This window comes from Dipodomys merriami, unplaced genomic scaffold (genome assembly GCF_024711535.1).
Source record: "Dipodomys merriami isolate MVZ:Mamm:240054 unplaced genomic scaffold, mDipMer1.0.p SCAF_403, whole genome shotgun sequence".
Classification (NCBI taxonomy): Eukaryota; Metazoa; Chordata; class Mammalia; order Rodentia; family Heteromyidae; genus Dipodomys; species Dipodomys merriami.
This window is the reverse complement of record NW_027205638.1, coordinates 486,578-504,829: the sequence shown is the minus strand read 5'-3', so window position 1 is coordinate 504,829 and position 18,252 is coordinate 486,578. Positions and strand designations below refer to the sequence as shown.

The 18,252-nt window shown below is 40.7% G+C and overlaps 1 protein-coding gene across 1 annotated transcript in view; it reads right to left on the bottom strand.

The window, feature by feature from the left end:
* Positions 1-18,252, bottom strand: part of LOC138806655 (zinc finger protein 585A-like) — a 166,546-nt gene that overhangs the window by 54,338 nt on the left and 93,956 nt on the right. The window contains exons 10-11 of the mRNA XM_069992076.1: positions 17,437-17,490; positions 15,660-15,729 (exon numbers count right to left, since the gene is read on the bottom strand). Of these exons, the coding sequence (XP_069848177.1) occupies positions 15,660-15,729; positions 17,437-17,490 (124 nt within the window). The remainder of the gene's footprint in view (positions 1-15,659; positions 15,730-17,436; positions 17,491-18,252) is intronic.

The following is an 18,252-nucleotide window of genomic DNA, read 5'->3' as shown; positions in this document are numbered from 1 at the left end:
TTCCTACCTGACATCAGTTCCAAAACCTGAGATTCCTTCAAGTTACAGCTCCCAAGCTCCACTGCACAGAGCTGTGGGCAGGACTCTTGGCTAACACCTATGGAAGGCCAAACTTTACCTCAGGGCACTTCCAGCAGCAAGGCAAAGGGAAAGAATCCAGAAGAAGCTGACTTAAAATGCCCGTGGTGGGCGGCGAGACGCACGCGCAAAAGGATCTTCTGCCCCACCTCTGCCCTCCAAAACAACGAAAACAACCCAGGACTTTAAAAGAAAATGTCCTTCTTGGAGACTACAATTCCCACAGTGCTCGGCACCAACCTGGTCACAAGAGTGTTTGAATGCATTGGGACTTTTCTCTCCATGCTGTAGGAGCTAAGCTGAATTTTACTTGTAAAACACTAGTTCCTTCCTGAAACCCGCCACAAAATGTAAATATATGGGGACAAGTGGATGCATTGACTGTTTGGTTCTTTGTTCTAATAATGAAATTGAGTTCATGTGACTGTGTTGCTCATACATTTCTTTTTGTTCCATTCCTGTGTTCTGCTGAATGTAAATTATATCTCTCTTTTGCCTTAAATTGTTTAATATCTCCCCTCCCATCTTACAAAGGTACTCACAGACACTGAACTTATACCAGGTCAATTCCCATTGCTATAATGTACACAAGGGCATAGAATACGAAGATTGTTACGTGGATATGCAGCATAATCCTTGTGTTGATTTGCATTTCGAAAAAAATCTTACAATTAATTTTCCAGAACATCCCCAATTCTATCTATTAAATCAAAAGGAGTTTTAGGTTGTTTCTGCAGTTTGCTTTTCATCTAAGGGTGTTATGATTGTTGTTTTTGCTCTTGGTCCTGTGGCTTGAACTCAGAGCTTGTACACTATCTGTGAGCATTTGCGGTGCTCTATTTGCATGTCCTTTAATAATTTCTTCAGGTAAGTAGTGAAAAGTTTCCTCACAGGGATTCTGAAGTACATGGCACATTACCCTGATTTTCCTACAAAGAGAGTGATTTGGGGGTCAGAATGAATGCAGGTGTGTAGAAAAGTGAAGTTTAGGGTAGGTCTATGTTGATGTAATGCTTAATCACTTGCAAATCAGTCTGATTTTGTCTTTTCATTTTTGCATGTGAAAATCTCTTTAGTAGTCTTACCTCCTCTCTGAAACTTAAAGTTCCTCTCAGTAGCTTTAGGCTACATATCTAGGGGACCTCAGACTTGTCTTCTCAGACCTTATCCATTAAGCTGTGGAATAAATCTTTTGTCTCCTGCCCCAGTCTCATCAGAGCACAAGCAAGACTTCTGTGGTCCAATGGGATGGTAATTAAGGAGACAGAGAGTGGGCTGATGGCACAATTCTGCTATGTCTCTCAAATGCTTGTGTAATATTGGTCTAAGCCCACTCTGCCAAAAAGTGCAAACAGCACACTTCTTTCCTCATTCTATTTCAATCTAAGTTTTCCACCAAAGCTTCCCTTCACTTAAAGCCCCAGGCCAATCAGCTAGAACACACACTTCCTCAAACCATAAAGGGCAAGGACTTGCAGCCCTGAGGGTGGGAGTCAATGGCCCTAAAGCCTTTGCTCACATTTTGCCTGCTCCTGCAGGTACCCCAGGGTCTGCAACAGTCTCTCTCTCTCTCTCTCTCATAATCAGAGATCCTATACTTGTCTCCTAAAACTTATTTTGATTTTTGGTGATCCCAACATAATTGGGATGGATTGGATTGGAAACTTTCTTCCATGATTTTATTTCTCCAGTGTATGGGTTTTGCATGTCCATTTTGTGGAGCTGAACTATTCCTCATGAAAACTGGGAATCAAAGGCCATATTTGGATTATAGACTTCAACTGAAAAGCACCTCTGATAATATAAAGAAAACCTAATTTCATTCTGTAAAAGTAAATTCCTAAGAGGCAAGGAGAAAAGGATCAGGAAACACTGGAGTGCTTCCAAGACTATCTGTGAAGTGTAGTTTTCACTTTTCCATCCTGTATTTCTGATGCATTTATTTATACTTTTATCCTCTTTTTGTTTGTTGTTGGGTCATGGCACTTGTACTCTGAGCCTGGGAACCATCACTGAGCTCAAGTGCTCTACTATGTGAGCCACAACACACTTCCGGATTTTTAGTGGTCACTGGAGATAAGTGTCTCACACATGTTGCTGGCTAGTCTGACTTTGAACTGGGATCCTCAGTTTCAGCCTATTGAAAGCCAGGATTACAGACATGAGGGACCAGCACCCAGCTTATATTTCTTGTGTTTTATGTCCCAAACCTGGGGCTTGAACTCAGTGCATGGACACTGCCACTGAACTTCTTTTGCTCAAGACTAGCACCCTACTACATGAGCCACATTTCCACATTCTGCTTTTTCTCTGTATGTGGTAGTGAGGAGTTGAACCAGGGCTTCATGCATGCTAGGTAAGCATACTACCACTGCTGGGGGCCAGCCACAACACCAGCAGTGCTCCAGAAGAACAAGGGGATGATAATGGAAGAGACAGAGACAAGGCTAATGATGAATCTCTTTATTTCAGCAACAACCTTAGCTATAGACACTTTCTATATCTGTCCAGTGATTGCATCACTTTATTCTAGGACTCAACCTGGCAACAACTGCAGATTATATGCATCCTTCCTCATTCTACTTCAACCTTTGTCCACCAAACTCCTACAGGTAAGGCCCCAGGACCAGAAGCTAAAAGGAACACTCCCAGAATCAATCAGTTAAATGTCTGTAAATACCTGATCCTATGGTTTGAACTCTGGGCCTGAGCACTAACCCTGAGCTCTTTCCCCCAAGTTGAGCTCTCCAGAACTTGAGCCACAAGTTCACTTCCATTTTTCTGGTGGTTAATTGGAGTTAGAGCTCATGAACTCTCCTGCCAAAGATGGCTTTAGACCAGCATCTTCAGATCTCAGCCGCCTGAGTACCTAGGTTTACAGGCATGAGCTACTGGCACCCAGCTGCAAATACCTTTTTAAACTGAGAGGAGAGATATTCAAATTTTTAAGGCAAAACAGAGACATAATTTATGTTCAGAGGAACATACACTTTGAATAAAAACAAAATCAATAACCATGGAGTCTTATAACATCAATTACATTAATAAACTAAGAATTAAAAAGCCAAATTATCTAATGCTCCTAATACACTTCTATGTTTTGGTTGATCTCACCATGTTTCAGGAGGTAAATGGATTTTACAAGAGGAAACTCACCTTAGTTTCCCACAGTTGGGAGAGAAATGTCCCCAAGCAACCAAGCACACTTAGGACCAAGTCTCTGGTACCAGTCCAAACCCTGTAACAAGCCCACTTCCTCTAGTTGAATGCATGGTATTATGGGAATTGTAGTTTTTATTGGGGCACAGATCCTTTGAAAGTGTGGAGGGGGGCTAGGGTAAGGCATTTGAGTCTCCTTGGCCACTGTTGGTGTTTTTAGTTTGCAAATTCGGGTTTCTTTCCTTTTACCTTGCTGCTGGAAGAGCTCTGAAGTACAGCTTTGTACTCCATAGTCAGAGCCAAAAGGAAGAAGCCCAGTGCCTCTTCTTCATAGGCACTTGGGAGCTGTAACTTGAAGCAATCTGATTTGGGAGCCAGAGTCTGCCCTTAGCATCTTTCCCTAGTCTGGGGTGGATGATATTTTATGGGCTCTTGGGTTAGTGCTGCCATTAGCACTTGTTCCTCCAGCTGTCAGAAATTGGCTCACAAACCTCTGGTCCTGTAGACATGGAGAGTCAGGAGTTGGGCGTTTATACTCCTGAACCTAGAGATTCTGGTACTGACCCTTGTGACTTCATAAACTTGCTTTTTGTGTATTGAAGCCTATGAATAGTAAATATTCCTTGAAAAAATGTCTTATATAAACACATTGATCCTCTTTTCACCCTGTGCACTTCCTATGGCTTTCAAAATGCTGCTGGCACAGATATACTCCAATGAATGTGTCTGTTTTTAACAAATTACAATTTCTCCACTAATATAATTAGCCTATTTTACATCACTTAAATTGAGAGTGACTGGCTGGGCAGGTGGTTCAGTGGTAGAGTGCTTGCCTTGCATGAATAAGTCCCTGGGTTTGATTCCTCAGAACCACATAAGTAGAAAAAACTCACAGGGCACTGTGGCCAAGTGGTAGAGTGCTAGCTTTGAGTTTAGGAGCTGAGGAACAGTTCCCAGGCTCAGAGTTCAGGCCCAATGACAGCCAAAATAAATGAGAGAGACTTTCTATATATGTATTCCAAATCAATTGTTAAAATATAATTTGAATATAATACAATGACCTTGATATATGTGCTTGTCCTGATTCTAGAATTCAAGGTCTGGAAACTGACTATGAAATTATTTGGCTACGTTATTGGAGATAATTCTCTCAGACACTCTTGTACCCATGACTTCAATTTGTCATCCTTGTAGTGATCCTTTAGGTCCATCCCAGGGGACCAAAAGCAAGCACAGGAGAAAGATTATTATAAGGTTTACTAGAAAGACAGTATTTCCCAGGAGAGGGAGCACATTCATCTGTCTCTTTTCAGGTAGCAACAGGAGCTGGGGGCAGGAAGTTAGGTAGGTGCATGCTCAGGTTGGTGTGGGTAGAGAGAGGGAGTGGTCAGCAGTATGGAGGGAACTCTAGGTCTGGGAGGAGCTCAGGTCTGGGTGGAGATGAGGAGCAAAGGCGGGGATAATACTAACTTTCCTCAGATCTCAGCCTTCTGAGTAGCTAAGATTACAGCCATTAGACATGAGAGCCCAGTTACAATGTCCTCTTTTAAATTCAGATTCTATTCTAATAAAATAATATGAAATAGAAAACTTGAAAATTTTAAGGCAGGATGTTCAGTCACTAATGTGGATGAGGTTGGTCCAAATCCCAAAACAAACAGCAAATACCCCACCATGAAATTTGTAACACTCCTCAGCTTAAGTATTGTGAATGTGAACACTTAGACTATAATAAATTCACTTTAAGTTTTTCAAAGTAAGAAAACATTCTTGTGATGTAGGAAACCCATTACTAATGTGCAAAACCTGCTTTTAAAGGATTCATATGGTCTTTCCTATCAAAAACTACCTCACTGAAGTAAACAGAATAGATTTTCTCTTTTTGTAAATGTCACTGCAAAGTTTATGTATTTTATGTTATCAATTACCATTGTGGGTAAGTGTAAGAAAAACCAGAATGCTGGATAAAAGAATTTCCTGTATACCAACAATTATGAGCAAAAGTACATCCCTATATAAGTTGTTTCTTTTAAATTTTATGGATCTACATTTTGGGGTGTATTTTCTGTTAATATTGTTTAGTAACACATAAGACTTCACTCTTCTGTGGATTTGTCTTTAGTGGAGACTTTAATGCTCTACTTGATTCAGGAATGTTTCTTCTCCCATAAGAAAGCTTTATGCTTTTCCAGTACACTATCATGTTCTGACCAGAAACTTCGAGGGTAAAATCACACAGTTTCTTTTCTGACTCTCTCATTTGGCTTCTCTCTAAGCCATGGCTCCAGAATCTTTACTCATTGTCAAAAGCAAGAAAGAGTGAAAGGATCTCTGATGAGATTCTTTTATTTCTCACTCTGTTTGACATTCCATGTTATGAACCTAACTGTGTCCAAAATTGAAAAACAGAAAGAAAAAAAAAAAAGATTTAGCTTTAGGAACATGTTTCTAAAAAAGCTAAGGATGGCTTGTAGATTTAGTAGATGATCAAATCTTGCCTTCTAAGATAAGTGCAGATTTGCTTTAGTTTGTTTCTCATTTTTTAATGTGAGGACAAAGTTACTTCACTTTTTTGTGATTCAATGACACCTAGGAGGTAACTTCTCATGGAAGGTAAAGGTTGGCTAGAATCTGGTCAGGCATCACATCCACAAAAATAACATTAGACTATCGTAATAAAGTTTTAATGGATTGGCTGAAAAAGTGTGTTCAAACATAATTTTGACTGCTGTACAGGACTGAGTGTGTTATAAGTAGTTCAATTAATCTCTGTAAATACTTTTGGACTTCTTTGTGGTATTTGTCTTTCTTGAAACTTAGTCCTTATTTGATGGCATTTATCGAAATCTTTATTGTTCTCTAAGTTACGTACAAGTGTAGAAGTGCTGGACCATATTACTATGTAATTCTATATTCAGTTCTTTTTAGGACTTTTTGTCCCATCTTTGACAGTTTTACATACCGGAGAGAAATGCACCAAGTTCACATTGTTGTCACATCTCTCCTAGCTTTTGTTAGACTGTGGAAGGATTTTTGTTGTTTTGTTTAAAACTATGGCCACATTAACATGTATAAAATGGTTATTTTATTGTACTTTTGATTTGAATTTTCTCATGATTATTGATACTTTTATATTTTAATCTTCACAATAAATTTTTTTAATTTTTTTTATTGTAAAGATACTATACAGAGGGTTACAGTTACATGAGTGAGGTAATGAGTACACTTCCACTTCCTCTTGAACATTGTTACCCCCTCCATTGTTTTCCCCCTACCATCCCCTCCCTCCCTCCCTTCCCCAAGGTTCTTTTTTTTTTTTTTGATTGTGATTAAGTGATTACTTAATTTCCGGAAATTCACAGTATTGTGGAATAATGATGCTCATTTAAAGTCACAAGTTCATTCTAACTTTCCTGGAGCAAATTGTCTATCACAGTCTGTAATATATAACGGTGCTCATATGTTATATACCATATATGTGATCAGCAGCATGGGGATATTTAGTAGTGGTTCAACCAGATGAGTGGGAGTTCTTTGTTTCTTAAGTCCTGTTAGTTTTGTCATATCACCTAACATTTTGGATTCATCATCCACTTATCAGGGAGACCATGTACTGTTTGTCTCTTCGTTCTTGGCTTACCTTGCTCAACATGATTCCTTCTAGCTCCATCCATTTCCCTGCAAATGCCATTATTTTGTCATTTCTAATGGCTGCATAATATTCCATTGTGTATAGATACCACAATTTTTGGATCCATTCATCTGTGGTGGGGCATCTAGGTTTTTTCCATATCCTAGCTATTGCGAACAGTGCTGCAATAAACATGGAGGTGCACGTGTCCTTGTATATTGGTTCCTGTTGTTCAGGGTAGATGCCTAGAAGTGGTATGACTGGGTCGTAAGGGAGGTCAATCTTTAGCTTTCTAAGGACCCTCCAGACTGCTTTCCAAAGTGGTTGTATGAGTGTACATTCCCACCAGCAGTGTAATAGCATTCCTCGTTCTCCACATCCCCTCCAGCATTTGTCGTTGGCTGATTTGTGGATGTGGGACATTCTGACTGGGGTAAGGTGGTATCTCAGGGTTGTCTTTATTTGCATTTCCTTCACCACCAGGGATGATGAACATTTCCTCATGTGTTTCTTTGCCATTTTTATTTCTTCATTTGAGAAGTCCCTCTTTAGTTCCCTTGCCCATTTAGTAATTGGTTTGTTGGGTTTGGGAGGGATTAGTTTCTTGAGTTCCCTGTATATACAGGATGTTAACCCCTTGTCTGATATATTGCTGGTAAATATTTTTTCCCAATTAGTTGGTTGTCTTTCTAGCTTGGTTGCGATAGCTTTATCTGTGCAGAAGCTTTTTATTTTAACCTAGTCCCATTTGTTGAGTCTCTCTCCAATTTGTTGTGACCCTGGGACTCTGTTCAGGAAGTTCCTTCCTGTGCCTATTAGTTCAAGTGTCTCTCCTATTCTGTCCTGCAGTAGTTTCAGAGATTCAGGTTTAATGCTAAGGTCTTTAATCCATTTTGAGTTGATGTTGGTGCATGGTGATAGGCTGGGGTCCACTTTTAGTTTTCTGCATGTGGCTGCCCAGTTTTCCCAGCACCAGCGGTTGAAGAGGCTGTGTTTCTTCCATTGTATGTCTTTGGCTCCTTTGTCGAATATCAGCTGGCTGTAGGCCTGTGGATTTATTTCTGGATCTTCTATTCTGTTCCATTGGTCTTCGGGTCTGTTTTTGTGCCAGTACCATGCTGTCTTTGTTATTATAGCTCTGTAGTAGAGTTTGAAGTTCGGCATGGATAGCCCTCCCATATTGTCTTTATCCCCTAGAATTGTTTTGGCTATTCTAGGTCTTTTGTTGTTCCATATGAATTTTTGGACTGTTTTCTGTATTTCAGTGATGTACGTCATTGGGATTTTAATAGGAATTGCGTTGAATTTGTATATTAGTTTTGGAAGTATTACCATCTTTACTATATTAAGTCGGCCTATCCAGGAGCATGGGAGGTCTTTCCATTTCCTAGTGTCTTCTGCAATTTCTTTCTTTAACTTTTTATAGTTCTCATTAAATAGTTCTTTTACATCTTTGGTTAGGTTAATTCCTAAATATTTTATTTTTCGGGAGGTTATTGTGAATGGGGTTGCTCCCTTTATTTCCCTCTCTTCCTGTACATTATCAGTGTATAGGAAGGCAACTGATTTTTGTGGGTTTATTTTGTATCCTGCTATTTTGCCGAAGTGATTTATGATTTCTAAGAGTTTGGGGATGGAGTTTTTGGGATCGTGGAGGTATAGTATCATGTCGTCTGCAAAAAGGGATAGTTTAACTTCTTCTTTCCCTATGCGGATCCCTTTAATGTCTTTTTCTTGCCTTATTGCCCTGGCTAAGGGTTCTAGGACTATATTGAAGAGGAGTGGAGACAGTGGGCATCCTTGCCTTGTTCCTGATTTTAGGAGAATTGGTTGTAGCTTTTCCCCATTAAGTATAATATTGGCTATTGGTCTGTCATAAATGGCTTTTATTGTTTTTAGAAATGTTCCTTCTATTCCTATTTTCTCCAGAGCTTTTAGCATGAATGAATGTTGAATTTTGTCAAAGGCCTTTTCTGCATCTGTAGCGATAATCATGTGATTCTTGACCTTGGCTCTGTTGATATGTTGGATTACATTTATTGACTTACGTATGTTAAACCATCCCTGTGTCTCTGGGATGAAGCCTACCTGGTCATAGTGAATTATTTTTTTTATGTGTTTCTGGATTCTGTTAGCTAGAATCTTGTTAAGGATCTTTGCATCTGTGTTCACAATAAATTTTTTTAAAATGGAAAAACGAGAGAAACACAGAGTAAGTTCTCCAGTGGATGTAGGTAGCAGTTGGTGCAGGGAGGGTGAGCAGACATAATAAAGGAGAGGAATATGGTTTTATAAAAGTGTATTTGTGTGTGTGTGTGTGTGTGTCTATGTGTGCATTTGTGTGTTGTGTTTATCAATGAAACTTGCTGACTTTGGTTTTTTGTTTCATTTGCTCGTTTCATCTTGTTTATGTTGTTCTTGTTTGACATTCCTGGGGTTAAAACTCAGGGCTTGAAAACTGTTCCTGAATTTCATTATGCTGAAGGTTACCACTCTACCATTTCAGCTACAGCACCAGTGCTTTTAGGGGTATTTGGGGGCTGTTCTTGTTTATTAGCTACTGAGACATCAAACTTAGTATTCCATGCATGCTAGGCAAGCACTTTATCACTCGCCCGCATTGCCAGCCCCAACCACACTGTTTTAAGAATGGAGGCAGGGCTGGGAGTGTGGCTCAGTGGTAGAGTGCTTGCCTTGCATACATGAGGCACTGGGGTCCATTCCTCAGCACCACATAAGCAGAAAATTCATTGTGACTTATCACCAATTAAATGCCAGAAAACTACAAGTGACAGTATGGCTAGAAGTGGTAGCCTGCCAGCCTTTAGTGAAAAGATTAGGGAATATACCAGGCCCTCCCTTAGTTTAAACCCCACAGCTAACAATTGAAAGAAAAAAGAAACAATCCCAAACAAACAAAAACCTAATTACTTGCTCATTGCCTTTGTTTTACTTTTCTTTGTAGTTATAACTGAATACTTCCTGTCATTCCATTTTCTACATTCTTCCTTTCACTTTGAGGGGTTGAACCTTTGGACATGCACATGGAAAGTGGATACTACATACCAACCTATTCTTTCTTCTTTTAACATAAAAAGTGTGCTTATAGGACAGGGAAGGTAGCTAAGTAGTACAGTGCTTGCATCCCAGGAATGAGGAACTGGTTCCTCAGGTTCTCATACACAGAAAAAGCCAGAAATGGTGCTGTGGCTCAAGTGGTAGAATGCTACCCTTAAGCAAAAGCAGCTCAGCGACAGCACCTGACCCCTGAGTTCAAGCCTAAAGACCAGCAAAAAAAAAAAGTCTACTCATTTAAATTAGTCAGTGCTTCCTCTGGAATTTAAACGACAAACTTACAAGTGACATAACTTCACTTTCAATAGTATAGTCCTCCTTTCCAGAGAGTTCAGGGACCGCACTCAGCTAGTTTATACATGACAAGGTCTCTACCTTAGGCCTCTGCTGTCATGTATAAACTAGCTGTTGTACAACATTAAGCATCAACACATACATTTCTATTATTATTTTGAACACAATGGGATTTGTAAGGGTAGGTAAAAATAAGTGAAGGAAGCCTTCCTTTTCACCTATTTGTTGTGATAGTAATGGATCTATTTTGCTGTGCACCTAAGTCCCACACTTGTCATTGAAGTTCTCTCTGGGCTGGGAAGGTAGCTCAGTGGTAGAGCTCTTGCCTTGCATGCCTGGGGTCCTGGGTTCGATTCCTCAGCACCACATAAGCAAAAAGAAAAAAGCCAGAAGTGGCGCTGTGGCTCAAGTGGTAGAGTGCTAGGCTTGAGTTGAAGAGCTGAGGGACAGTGCCCAGGCCCAGAGTTCAGGCCCCATGACCGGACCCCCCCCCAAAAAAAAAACAAAACATGGCAGTCTAAGTTCTGGGGCTGGGAAGGTGGCTCAGTGGTACAGCGCTTGCCTTGCATGCTCAAGGCCCTGGGTTCGATTCCTCAGCACCACATAAGAAAAAAGCTGGAAGTGGTGCTGTGGCTCAAGTGGTAGAGTACTAGCCTTGAGCTGAAGAGCTGAAGGACAGCGCCCAGGCCCAGAGTTCAGGCTCCACGACCGGACCCAAAAATAAATAAATAAATAAATGAAGTTCTCTCTGAACTACTTTTCAATTTCTTTTCTTCTTAGGACACACACATCCTGAAGAATATTTCCTAGTTCATCTAACAATGTTTTACTACCAACCCTCTAGTCCACAAGTAATAGTATCATCTACATAGGACAAGACTATTACATTAGGCCACTGACTTCTCTGACAGGTCCCTGTGTCAACAGTCAGCCCTGCAGGAAACACGTGTACACCTTGGCCCATGCTGCAGGTGCCATGCTGTGCTGGTGGTGGACTGATGGGGAGCACATACCCTGCTCTGGGCTTCTCACTCCTGTCCCAAGGGGCTTGCCAGGTTTGCCTATTGCATGAAGACTTTGGCACTGTACTCCTCTCCTCAGCTGGCTCCTTACCAAACTTTTCTTTTGTGTACCTTCCATTTTGAGTTCTGGCATAGACCATGAGCCCAACCAACTTCCACCACATCAGATGAAGTCTCCACATCAAACTTTTGGTAACAAACATTTAAGTTAGAATGCACATATAACATTTTGGCTGGGTTTGGTTCAGACCCCATATACAAGTGAGGCAAAGATGGTTGGCTGTGGATGCTCCAGGTAGTCATCTACTCAAAGTACTGAGACCTCTATAACAGGGACTTCAAACAAGGGTGTAAGTGATCCAGAAAAATGAAAGAGAGAATTTTAAAAGAATTTCTTAATTCAAAGTCATTGAGGGAACAGAAAAAATGTATACTTAATGTTAAGCTATTTATGGGAGGAAAAATTACCTAGAGCTGGACAAACATAAAGATATAAGTGTTCCAGGTAACACAAGGGGGCCTTCGTTGGTCACTGGGAGTGTAGTGAAAATCCTATGATAGCCTTGTTCAGTACCCACTGTGCTCAGTATCCCAGCTTCTGCCCCTTCCAGTCATTCTGAGGTGCATCATTCCAGGTTAACCTGAGGAAGAAACAAGGGTTCACCTAACATTGGGGTCAAGAGTGCTTGGGAATTGGAGGTTGTTGGTTAAATACTTAGATCTCTGGAGAGCAGACTTTTCAGGGTCCTGACTGAATCATATTAACTGCCCCTGCTGATGATATCAGAATTTTCTCTAAAATAAATATGACTTCATTTGTATACTTTATCCAATAACATTCACTGAATGGCTATTGAAAATAATCTAATTTAGAGCTGAAATCTTCATACAAAAGCAGAATTCTTCTAAAGCCTAATTTTGAAAAGGGCTACAGGATGAACTGTGTGGTAGGACCCTTGACATTCTGAAAACTTTTGTAACTTAACCCATTCTTAGTGATTGTGTCTATGGTGAATATGTACCTAAGTCATGGTTCACCACTTCTCTTCTGAACATAGCTTTTAGAATGAGCTGAAACTAGATATCCTGTCAATCACGCGTGGGAGTGGCTTTGAAATAAAGTGCAATCAGAAAAGGAAAAACAACAAAAATGCTTCAACACATCTGAACAGCTCAAACTGAAATGCGTATTTCTCCTACATCTATGTGCACACAGCACAAGACCACAGCCTTCTCGTTCAAATATATTGGTATTCTGGGACCTTAAATCATCACCACTTGATTCCTTCTTTTCTTATATTACTGTTTCAAGTATACTGAAATATTTGGCCACATTTTATATGTTGAGATCTCTCTTTGAAGGACTCATTCTGTACTTTACAAACATGGACCACATTGTCCTGCATAGTAACTTAAACTTCTGCAAGGACCTATGGACTACACAGAAACATAAAGGTATGTGCATGTGCATTCACATGAAAAAAGATACGAAACTATTCGTGACAATCTACCATTACCCTGGCTTATAAGATATTTCAATATCAACTTCAATTGAGGACAATGACTATACCCTATGGAAGAGTTTATGCTTATACAAGACTGGTAACTTTTCTGCACGAGGGCCAAAAACGCATTTTAGAAAATATCTTCTCTGGCCTTGGAGTGCTTTCTACTCAGGGCCTGGGTAATGTCCCTGAGCTTTGGTAATAAAGGGACAAAATTGTTGACAGTCTATCAACTTGATTCACAGCACTACTTGTGGGAAATTTGGTGATAATTGGCCATAACACTCTCACAGCAATTCCTACCCAGTTTGCTTTTCAATTGTGATCTTTAAACCTCATACTCTTGAGCAACTAAGAATTCCAATGTGAAGTACCAGTGCCCTGTTAGATCAGGAGATCTTACTTACTTGATCCAAGCAGGACTCATGGTGTCCACATAACAGGATATAAAATTCATAACATCATATAGCCATATGCAAAGGTCCTTTTGCAATCACTTAGTAAAGGACTGTTTACCTATCATTGGGTAAACCACATCCATATTCTTCCACTAAATATTTGGAAGAATGTATTGGTTACACGTATTTTATTATGGCTCCTCAGGTTGAATTCAGGGGCAAAAATTTGTGAGGCTTCCTTTACCTTCTATACCAGATGCCCTTTTGTATCACTGATTTTTCACCTTAGGGTCTTGCTTCTCTGCCTGGGCCTTTCAACACACTAATTTTATAATTACATATCACAAGTAGCAAACAAGATAGGCACATATGACCAGAGCCATGCTTTTATTGGCTAAGATACCATTTTCATGAAGCATTTCCATGGGATGGCCTACAAATACTATCTAATTTCAGCTTCCTGAATAGCAAGGATTCAACACATGAGGGAGTGTAATTGCTCATTTTTAATTGCTAGTCTTAAATTAAAAGAAGGAAAGGGTATTTTGCCAATTCAGTGAGCATTTAGTCCTTTAAATTCTGAGTTCAAGCAAAGTGTTGGCCAAATGATAACAGAAATAATAAAAAAATTAATTAAATAAGTTATCATCAGGCATACTTTGAATGAATGTGGCACATTGTTTCATAATTTGAGCTATATAACAAGCCTAGGTAGGACTCTGATCTGTGAACCATCCCTTTTCAGAAAGTATCCAGTCTGTAAACATGGGAGAATGAACTATTTCCAAATGGATGTGGTGTGTGTGTGTGTGTGTGTGTGTGTGTGTGTGTGGTACAAGTAGGAAGCCAAGGGCACAGGTGCCTCCCAATACCCCTATTTTTTTTAACTAGGCCTCTGTAGATAAGCAGAAGGGTTGGGCTGGGAAGGTGGCTTAGTGTTAGAGCACTTGTCTTGCATGCACGAGGCCCTGTGTTTGATTCCCCAGCACCACATAAGCAAAAAGAAAAAAAAGCTGGAAATGGCACTGTGGCTCAAGTGGTAGAGTTCTAGCCTTGAGCCGAACAGCTGAGGTACAGCACCCAGGCCTAGAGTTCAGGCCCCACAACTAGAACCCCCCCCCAAAAAGGAGAAGGGTAAACAATGTGAGGGAAGGGGTTAAAGAGCAACTACTTAACTCTTGCAATATGAACTCCTCTGTCCTTATCTTGTAAATAGAATCATAGGCAGGATTAAAGGATTCTTTTTTTATTGTGAAAATACCATAAAGAGTAGTTATTATTTTTGAACAATTGAAATAAATACAGAAATTATTGAAGCCACAGGAAGCCTGAGCTGAAGCACTGAAGCAAACTTCCTGTTACCAGAGAGAGATTTCTTCAAAACAGCCCACAGGGCTCATGCTTTGATTCCTAGCTTTTATGGAGGCCAAGATGAGACAATCTACTTTGAAGCCAGTTCAGGCTGGCTTCAACTCAGGTCCTAAGTTCAACAACTTATATTGGCACAAAAACATTCCTTCATCAAAGTGTGAAAGTAGAACTCTTCATGTAACCAAAAGCTCTGGACATATCTAGAATGACTGGCATTTAAAGGATCTGGAGTCTTGGTCTAGGTTTACTAATTAAGCACTTTCTGATATAACAGATATTTTTTCTAAAGACCTCCAGTATATCTTTGATTACATAAGTATACAGTGGCATCTATCTTGGCTCTAGAAATTCTAAATTTAGGTCCACCTTTGTGTTTCTGTAAAAGAAGACACTATATTTGTTGGAAGCCACATTTTGGAAGATGGAATACTGGAGTCTATTACACAGCTAGCTGTCTGCAAGCAGCCTGTTGTAACAAAGACTTGCAGTCCACAAATACACTTAGACAACTTGGAAACAGGACAGAAAGGGGAACAAAGGATAAAAACAACACCAAGAAACCAATCAGCACCAAGAGAGTGCTGAATTGGGACACTATGATGACCAGAGACAAGCCAGGAGACAGGACAAAGGACATGATTACAGAGACATGTGGCATGGCATCTGGTGCCACTGCTGGTCCAGCCCAAGTAGGGCCTAAGCAGGAGACAGCGCTACAGGAAATTCCCAGTCCCAGGCACTGGACTATCAGTTTGAGTAACATATCAGCCAAATGCCCATACCTGCTTGCAGGGATCCAGCCACACCCATCATTTGAGAGGCAAGTGATGGATGGGGCATTTCCTTCCCCCTGCATGAAAACAAGATGCCAGACCCCACCATCTACCATGTGGCCAATAGGGCAGCAGCCACACCTGACTTCATTACTTAATATTACTGAATTATTAAATCAATTTATAAAATGTTACATCCTCTTTATCATTTTGTAAACAGTTAAAAAATTTGCTTTTTATAAAAGCCATTTTTCTTGCGCCGGAGCTCTGAAAGAATAATGCTCACATTCACCAAAAATTAAAAATTCTTCTTTTGTTCTCATGTTCTTGCCTCCTATCATAACAGTCTTTACTCATCTATTGTACCCATAACCATGTTGCAGATGATCTGAATCCAGTCCCGAATGGCCAGAGCTAATATTTCTAAGAAGAGTTTTTTAAATTACCCTGACACAAAATTCCTTAGTATAAAAGACACAAGTTAATAACTTCAATCACTGAATTACTCATTGAGACTGGTTGTTTCTACATGCTTTGGATAATATTGAATGACACCATACCCACTCAACATGATGACAGGATGAGGAATTTTGGCTCAAAGAGAGCTGAAGAGTGAAGAATGGTTTCCCATCACACCTAGCTTACCTCTGCCATGAAGGATTTCTCTGTATAATTTACAGAGTTTTTCTGACAAAGATTTTCCTACATTGGGTTTCTTCCCAGGGTGAATGTTCTAATACTTGCTGAAGGTTGGCTTCTTGTTGAAAGACTTCCTCTCATGTGTATATTTGCAGAGATTCTGTCATGTGTCCAGGTCTCGGATACTTGTCCAGATGTGACTTCTGGCAAAATGTTTTTTATACTCATAATTTCTTTCCTGTCTATGCTCTCACATATGCTGAGGACTCAGCTCTGGTTGAAAGTCATTTCACATATGTTTTATGCACTACTTTCTTTTCTCGTATGTGAGTCAGTTCTCTGATGAACATGAGGTATTCCTTTCTGATCAAAGGATTTACAAATTTGTAATATTTTTAAGATTACTCCATTGTGTATGTCCTATGAACCTGGATCCATGAATACTTCGTAAAGAACTTTCCACATTCGTTACATTTGTATTTTCTCGCCTGTGTCTGTTTCCTGATGCAAAGTGAGTTAGGACTTTTCTTGAAAACCTTTCCATTTATTTTTCCTACATAAAAATTTCCCTCCTCTTTCTGTGTGAGGGTGTGTGTGTGTCTGTGTGTCTGTGTTTTGTGTGTTCTGTGATGAACCCTGAGCTATGTGTCTTGTAGTTCGAGGACTCCACATCTGCTATATCATAAGGTCTCTATCCTGTATTGGTTCTTTATTGCAATTTCAATTTTCTTACAGATCAAAGACTTTCCCATTTGGTACAATCCTAAGTTATGTCATTTGTGTGAATCAACTTATGTGTATTAACCTGTGACCTCCAGGTCTTTCAACACTGGAACACTGGTTGCATTCATAAGGTTTCTCTCCTTGTGTTCTGTGATGATATTAAGGTGTGCCTTCTAGGTGAAAGAATTTCTATACCTGCTACCTACATAACATTTCTCTCTGGTGGGTTTTTTCTGATGGAAAGAAAGGTATATGTTCTGGGTGAAAGACTTTCCACATAGGTTACAATCATAAAATTTCTCTCCTGTGTGTGCTCTCTGGTGGACAGCAAGGTGTACCTTCTGGCTGAAAATCTTTCCACACATATGACATTCATAAGGTTTCCTTCCTGTGTGTTTTTTGATGGACAGTGAGGTTTGAATTCCAGGTGAAAGACTTTCCACACAGGTTACATTCATAAAGTTTCTCTCCTGTGTGTGTTCTCTGGTGGCCAGTAAGATAGTACTTCTTGGTGTAAGACTTTCCACACATGTTACATTCAAAATGTTTCTCCTGAGTTCCGGGAAGATGGCGGAGGAGAAGCTGGAATCTGAACAAGCTCTCGCATAGAAAGGAGTTTTAGAGTTCCAGTGAACAGTCCTAAGCCAGAGAATCACACCAAGTGAGTCATCACAGGACAGAGAGTTAGACAAGAGAGGGGAAGCCAAGGAAACGCAGCAGCTGCGGCTCCGGCGGCGGGGCCGCGCGACCACCGCCACGGAGACATACCTGAGACACAGAGAGTCGGGGACGAAGGAGCCAGACGCAGAGGACGAGCGGATTCTACTCAACACCAACAAGAACCTTCAAGGAGCGAACATCTTCATCCTGCTGTTTGCAGACCAGAGATGACCCAGGATCCAAGACTCGGCGTGAGTACAAGCCCGACATCCTCACTCCTCAGGGAGCAGAGGAGGGAAGGCCACCCCTCACCCCCCAGCACCGGTGATCTCCATCTTGGATACCGACAAAGTTCGGAGGAGCTGCTAGCTCTAGCTCAGGCCTTGGAATAAAATGAGTCATTTAGCAGGTCACAAGAACGTAACGGCGAAGTGACCTGCCAGACTCAGCTCCATCCAGGGAAAAGTCACCCAGCTCAGGCGCCAGCCATCAGAGTGCCTTGCTTCACTGGGTAACCAGAGCCAGAGGCTGCCCCTCCCTCTAGCAGCCTCGACAATCAATTGAAAAACAGAAACCCTGAGAATGGCTCCAGGCTGGGCGCTGTGAGCTTTATCACAAAATAGCCCCAGGGAAAAGCTACTGTTTATTGAAAGGCCTCAACTCTACCCAGAACCTAGCCTCATCACCACATCCCCCTCTTTTGTGACTCTCAAAGCAGACCACCCTCCCAGAAAACTAACCTGGGAGGGGGATCTCAAAATCTTGGGTAAAGCAGAGCATTTTTCTGCCTCTTCCAACCAACCGACTTAAGAAACCAATCAAGCCACAGGACCTCAAGCTGACCAGAGACTCCAACAAGAGACTGGTTGCAGACAAAAGGGAGATACAGGATTCTTCCCACTCCTCCCCCCCCCCAAAAAAAAA